Consider the following 7,617-nt stretch of genomic DNA (forward strand, 5'->3'; position numbering starts at 1 on the left):
GATCTCTGTGAGTTCGAGACCAGCCTGGTCTACAAGAGCTAGTTCCAGGACAGGCTCTAAAAACTACAGCGAAACCCTGTCTCAAAAAACAAAACAAAACAAACTACAAAAATACATCATTTTTATTCCTGCATGGAACAAGTGGACAGATAAATAGGTGAAGCCATTGAATCCCTAAGGTCTTCAAGAAAAGAAGATACCTTTGATGGTTAACTATTTGACACATATTGTTCAGGGACCCCATCTTTAACTCATCAAGCCTCCTTGTTTCTAACCTCAGGAAAGAATAGAGTCACAGCTTTTCCCCTAAAGGCATGGTGCGAAACCCCAGTTAGAACAGTTCTACCCACTGTTCATTCAGCTGGTAGCATTGACGTCATGGTGATGAGGATAATGATCTATTGTCATCCTTGGTGCTGAGCCACAGCTCCTGTTGACACTCAAGTCTTCCTGACATAATCTTTATATCTTTGCAGGGTGTGAATGGTTTTGTCCAGTACCCGAAGGAGTTTCTGAAGGAAGCTTTTGCCTTGGTTCGAGAGAGGGGAGGTGTATGCATTGCCGATGAAGTGAGTGGCTATGCCAGGATCAACTTGGTGCGGTAGGAACAGGCCAGATGCAGAATGGGACCTCTTTAAACCCTCTTTGGTATTTCAGGCAGAAAGCAAGTCCATGGACTCTGAAGTGTGGCCATAAACTAAAGAAGCCTCTGTTGGTTTGTTAGAAAGTTAGTTAGAGTAACAAATATAATGGAATTTAGGCATCCAAACTGGTTTCTATTTAAAACATTGCTATCGGGCACAGGTGATGATACTGTTATACGGCGTGCTTTAATTCTCGCCATTATTATTATTCCTTGTTCTATGAATTGTTGCCAGACTCCTGACAAGCCATAAAAGATATTTAATCTCATGGTCTTAGTGTTCATCTTAATGCCAAAGCAATGTCAACCAGATTGTTTCTAAAAAAGTAATGAATAATTCAGCCTCTAAATGAGAAGATTGCTACCACTTCAGCCATGCAGACTTAGATGGCACATCTAAGTGCCACAGTGGAGGCAGCCCAGCTGAAATAAGTACACGGTAGCCCCTGCTTTGAAGGAACTACCGCTCACCAGCATTGTGGACTCTAGCTTCTATCTTTAGAATTAAACCTTGGATTGCAGTTTATTAGATAAACCAGCATTTTATCTGCTTAGCATAGCTCTAGAGATTTTTTTTAAGGACCAGAGGGTGGTACCTAAGGCACAGAAGTCCTCTCCCACCTTACCACTGGGGCCCAGCGTGCTTGCACAAACAGGTGGCTGGAGCCACTGTGGACGAATGGGAAACCCATGTGACTCCTATTTATGCCAGTCTCACTGGCCTTTACTGGTTGTTTTCCTTGGCTAAAATTTCCTCTCAGTTCATGCTGGGTTGCTCTGTAGGCAGAACTCTTGCCATTGCCAGCGCCACTAGTGTGGTCAGGTCCCTGTCAGGCTCAGAGTGTACCATTGCCAAGGCTGTGCAGTAGCAGCTTGAACAAGGTCTTCCTGCTCCGCTCCTCCTCCCTTCCTTGTTCTAGTGGACTCATCAAGGTCCCATCAAGAGGGAGGTAATCGACTATTAACGGAAGAAGAAAAAAAGGAAAACCACATTCAATCAGTTCGAAATTAGCCGTCTCGGGAAAGATGGTAAACCTTGGCCTTGGAATTCACACACAGCGAAGCGTTCACAATCAGACTAATTAGAAGGAAGGTAGGCTAAATTCAAAGAAAATCAGGACTTTAGAATTTCCAAGAGATGTGATTTCACGGCCGTCTCTTGTTTCTCTCCCCACCACCCCCAATTTCATGACTTTCAAGAACATAACAGTGGACAAGTTTGAGAGAGACTGGGATGTTAACGAGTGACAGGATAATAACATACAGAGGGCATGGATCCACTGTCCTAGTACCCTGCTACCACAGCTTCAGCTGTCCTGCTCCCTATGATGTACTCCCATCCCTGGAGACACTAGGATTGACGCACAGCAGAAGGATCCATCTGTCCTTCTGTGCATCCAACCCTATGAAACTCATGGGACTGGTTATGCTTTATTCGGCCTGGTTTTGTGTATTTTCCACACAATCATCTGTTTTACCATTTGTGCCATTTTATGCCATTTAAGATAGATGGAGAGGAGAAAGAATATCGGCCAAAGGACAAATTACATGGAATGCCTACATTATTATCGGGACCAGTTAATCAGCTTATCCAGTGGCTCGTAGCTAGGAAGTGAAGACTTGGGGTTGCAGATAGGGTCTATTGGACTCCCACATCTCATGTATTGGTCACTGTCACCTAAGGACAACCAACTTGTTCAGCAACCCCTTGCAGAAAGCTGTAATAGGGGTAAAAGAGAAGAAAGAAAGTCTGGGGGGGGGGAACAAAACTTAGTTTTTCATGCATTTGAGACCAGGCTTCCGGTGTTCATCCCACCTTGTCAAGTGTGCATGTAGAGAGAGAGAGAGACAGGCAGACATAGAAACAGAGGCAGATGGAAATCAAGAAAGGCTCTGGTCTGGAGATGTTCATGACATCTTTCTGTCGTGATTTCTTTCCTTCTACAAACACTAAGCATCTAGCTCAGGCAGGGCTGTCATGACACATACATTAGTAATAAGAATCTGTTGAAAGACTCTGGTGGCCGCGTGCCTAGAATGCTTTGAACAGAGTCTACTGGGATCTAGGCTGAAGAAAGCGGATTTTGAAACATAAGTCGTTGAAAGTAGGGACAGTGTGAACAAAAACTATGATCAACTTTCAACGTATAGCTGGTTCTGGATTAAAGCAGTTATGCTCTGAACTCACTGGCTCAGCGGCATCATCCTCATAGTGCAGGAAGACAGAAAGACAGCGTTTTCTCTTTTGGATGATAAGCATCCAGTCCTATTGGATAGATAGTTACTCTTGCTTCCTCCAGGGGAACCAGTTTCTTCGCTTTTCTCTCTGTTTGTCTTGCGCACAGGAGAAACTTATTAAGGAGGGTTAAACATTCTGATGCCTTTTGCACGTGTTATTTATATAACTCTCTAGCAGTCCTGTGCTGTGCTAGGCTGATAGAATTATTTCTCTTTGATAAGTGAATTAACAGAGATTCAAAAAAAAAACAACATTTCCAAAGTCTCAAGAAGCTAGGAATGATTTTGGATGCATCCAACATCAGACATGGATCGAGGGTTTTGTCTCTAAGACTGCAAGGATCGAGAAGGCCAAGGAGACATGGGAAGGAGGTAAAGGAAGGGAATAGAACAGAGCCTGAACGTTTTCTGCTGATTTTTCATCTATTTCCAGGTGCAGACAGGATTTGGAAGGCTGGGCTCTCACTTCTGGGGCTTCCAAAGCCATGATGTCCTGCCTGATATTGTCACCATGGCTAAAGGGATTGGGAATGGCTTCCCCATGGCTGCAGTTGTGACCACTCCAGGTACAATGTCCAGCATGCCCACACTTGCCTCCTGGGCCTCCTGCACTGGCAATGGTGTAAAGCACTGGTTGTGACGTGTATAGGCTAGAGGCAGTGATAGGAGCCACGTGATGTATGTTGTCCAAGCAAAGGAAAGAGGAAGGTGCCAGGCCAGGGGGGTAGCTGCAAGAGAATCAGTCATCCCCTCCCTTCTGGAGGAAAGATGACCTCCATCATAGTAGTTGGAGCCAGAGTTCTACCATGGTGAAGAGGATCAGGGAAATGGGTTACAAAACAAAACACTGAAACTTCCAGAAGAATCTTTTCTTGGAAGAGAATCTTCCGTGGTCATGTGGTCTTCCAAGGCCATTAACTTCGCATTCAATGTCCCGATTTCTCTATCAGTGTCCTATCGGGCACACAGTCATATAAAATAAAATCTCATTTATGCAGAACACTCCATGACGCAGTTCTCAGCTTGTGGGTCACAGCCCTTTTGGGGTCATTGATCAGATATCCTGCATCTCAGATGCTTACATTAGGATTCATAACAGTAACAAAATTACAGTTATGAAATAGCAATGAAATAATTTTATGCTTGGGGATCACCACAAAATGAACTGTCCCGAAGGGTTACAGCACTAGGAAAGTTGAAAACAACTGCTCTATGAAATAGAAGTGATAATTTGATTCTCGATTGTAGTGAGACTTGGACAGATTTTATTTCTTGTGAACCACTGATAGTTGAAAATTATTTTATATATATTTTCTCCCAATAGTCAGCACATTTCTGAGTCATTAAGTAACTAAAATCTTGTGATATCTGTTTTCATAGAATAAGCAAAAGCACAAGAAACATAGCTATACATGGACATGCAAAAATGAAACCCATTACATTGTATAATCATTACATTAATTTAAAACCAAAAATGCATGATTGCGGAAAGCGAAGCGTAATGAACTGCCCTTGACAGAATGCAGAACTATGCTACTGAATTCATCATATAAGATCATCTCATCTCCTCAGCACCTCCCTCTAAGTCTCACAATAATAAGAGATAAGAGATGCGGTTAATCGGAAAGTTTCTGCAGAGTCCTGCATGTCAAGTTTTCAGATGCTTCCTAACTCACGTGACACATTAAAGATTGTGTTGTCACCTTCTCATTAAAGAAATAAGCTGTCTCCTTTCCCACATATTAGTGACCTCTGGCCGAGTAAGATACCACGGATCAAGTGGCTGGAACAACAGAAGTTTATCTTCCCACAGATAAGAAAGCAGACAAGATCAAAATGCTGGCAGAGTTGAATTGTGCCTACGATTCTCTTCTAGCCTTGCAGATGGCCCCCTTCTCATTGTTTCTCTAAACGACCTTCCCTATGTATGCACACAGAAGAAAGACTAGGAGCACTCCAGAATCTCTCGTTGTTATAAGGACATTGTCCTGTGGGATTTGGACCCCAGCTTTGCGATACATTTAATTCCTAATGACCCATTTAAAGACTCTGCCTCCAAACATAGTCACATTTGGTCCTAGCATTTGAACGTATGGATTTTAAGGGGACACAGCCCAGTCTATCACTGTTAGATGAGTAAAGAAGGAAATAAATAGATGTCATTTACAAGAAGAAAGTGAATGTGCCGGGCAGTGGTGGCGGATGCCTTTAATCCCAGCACTCAAGAGGCAGAGGCAGGCGGATCTCTGTGAGTTCGAGGCCAGCCTGGTCTACAGGGCGAGTGCCAGGACAGGTTCCAAAGCTACAGAGAAACCCTGTCTCTAAAAACCAAGAGAAAAAAAAAGAATATGTAGTTTATGGGGCAGAGAGATGTCTCAGGGGTTAAGAGCACTGACTGCTCTTCCAGAGGTCCTGAGTTCAATTCCCAGCAACCACATGGTGGCTCTCAAGCATCTGTAACAAGATCTGGTGCCCTCTTCTGGCCTTCAGGGATACATGTGGGCAGATGCTGTATACATAATTAATAAAAGATAAAAGAAAGTGAATGTAATGCCAATGTTGTGATGAGACATGATGGGTACGAATGTGTCACTTTGACCTCTTCTATTTTCTGCCCTTAGAAATCGCTAAATCTTTGACTAAATGCATGCATCACTTCAACACATTTGGAGGAAACCCCCTGGCCTGTGCCGTTGGATCTGCTGTGCTCGAGGTCTGTCCTACCCCTCACACCACCTCCACTGATTGCATGTGCTAAGTAACTATTTTTAGGCTTATCTGAACTCTGTCACATTGCCATGGTGAAGTAGAAATGTAATCAGTAATTCACCAGTTTAAATTTTGTCTCCGGTTATTACTCTCTGCCCCTCTTGACTTTGGGTTCTTAAAGTTCTCAATGAGAGGTAGTAGCTAATCAACTTCACATGCATGGGAATGTAAGAATTGCCCTGTCCATGGGATAATTTTTTCTTGCTTTCTAGGTAGGATTTGTTGCAGTATAGGTTTTAACAGCTGTTCACCCATTTTAACTTAACTTTTGCCATTTACTATAGATGTTTTTCTTCCTTGTATTATCATAAATGAAAGAGTACAGAGAAACTACAGGTTTTAGCTGATTATATAAGGGTAATTCAGCTAAAAACTGAAAAAAAAAACAGAAAAAAAATGTTCAGTCCTATCACATTAACTCTGTATAATATTAGCCAATTTTGAAATAATTTTATTGTTTGAGAATGTCATAGGTGCATATACTGTGTTTTAATCAAATCCACTTCTTTGTCTCCCTTTTAATTACTTTCCCATACCCACCCACCACCTTTTTCTCCCAACTTCATGTGCTTTTCTCTTTTGTTAACCCACTGAGTCTATTTAGTGATGCCTGGATGTTTATGGGACCATGTTCTGGAGAATGGGTAGACTCTCAGGGAGCACTTTTCTGAAGAAAACTGATTCTCCCTCCCCAAGAGATCATTAATAGCTCCTCAAGGAGGAATGACATTTCCTGAGCTCCTCCTCCATCCATTCTGGATTTTCACTGGCTTTGTCATGTGCACTCTCAGCCAGTGTGAGTTGACGTGTGCAATGGCACTGTCATGGCAAGAAATACTGTTTCCCTAGCCGGGCGGTGGTGGCGCACACCTTTAATCCCAGCACTCGGGAGGCAGAGGCAGGCAGATCTCTGTGAGTTCGAGACCAGCCTGGTCTACAAGAGCTAGTTCCAGGACAGGCTCCAAAACCACAGAGAAACCCTGTCTCGAAAAACCAAAAAAAAAAAAAAAAAACTGTTTCCCTGCAATATACGTTCCCTCTGGCTCTTACAGTCTGTTCACCTGAGTTCTGCAATGATCTCTGAACCTCCAGTGGAAGGGATGTGATACCAATGCCCCCATGAGAACTGAGCAAGCGACAGTCTCTTGTTCTCTATGTGTTGACCAATTATGGGTATTGATTGCCATATACAACAAAAAGATGTTTCTCTGATGAAAGCTAGGAAACATTCTTCACGGTCCCTAGGAGAAATCCAAATCACTATTTTGCTAAATCAACTTAGTAATAAAGTGTCCCACATTCTTATTTTAACTATCCCATTATTCTGTTGGAAAAAAAAAAGACCTCTTTATAAAATGTCCTTACCAAAATGTATAATGCCTTTTGCCTAAATAAGTACAACATGTTTCTGAAAGAACATCCAAAGAGTTTTTTAAATTCAGTTTATATGAGGAGAAAGTTGGCTAGGGTCAGAGGTCAGTACAAATCATCCTGCTATTTACACTTTTGTGCTTCTTATTTTGAACTATGACTATGACTCACCTACTCAAGAAATTTTAAAGTGTTTTGAGCTGAAATAAAGAAGTTAAAGCTACTATTGCTAATTAAATACTTTAAGATATGATTAAGTCATGAGCTGTGAACGAGTGGGTAGAAATTTGACATTCATTTCTTGTTGTTGACATTGCCAACTTTTTCCTCTTACTGAAATTTTTTTTTACACAATACATCCTGATTACATTTCCCTCCCTCTACTCCTCCCAGTTCCTCCCCATCTCCCCTCCTACCTGGTTCCACACCATTTCTGTCTCTCATTAAAAACACAAAGACTTCTAAGGGATAATAATAAAGTAAAATGTAATAAGATAAAACAAAATTTAACACATCAGAACTGAACAAACAGAAGAAAGAGAACCCAAGAAAAGGCACAAGAAATAGATACAGACATGTAGACCCACTCATTTGCA

At 42.0% G+C, this 7,617-nt stretch overlaps 1 protein-coding gene across 2 annotated transcripts in view; it reads left to right on the forward strand.

The window, feature by feature from the left end:
* The window catches only part of Agxt2 (alanine--glyoxylate aminotransferase 2), a 43,740-nt gene that overhangs the window by 27,436 nt on the left and 8,687 nt on the right, over nt 1-7,617 (forward strand). For both annotated transcript variants that reach the window (XM_005356624.2, XM_005356625.2), the window contains exons 9-11: nt 477-569; nt 3,315-3,447; nt 5,503-5,594. In XM_005356624.2, the coding sequence (XP_005356681.1) occupies nt 477-569; nt 3,315-3,447; nt 5,503-5,594 (318 nt within the window). The remainder of the gene's footprint in view (nt 1-476; nt 570-3,314; nt 3,448-5,502; nt 5,595-7,617) is intronic.

This window comes from Microtus ochrogaster, chromosome 19 (assembly GCF_000317375.1).
Source record: "Microtus ochrogaster isolate Prairie Vole_2 chromosome 19, MicOch1.0, whole genome shotgun sequence".
NCBI lineage: Eukaryota > Metazoa > Chordata > Mammalia > Rodentia > Cricetidae > Microtus > Microtus ochrogaster.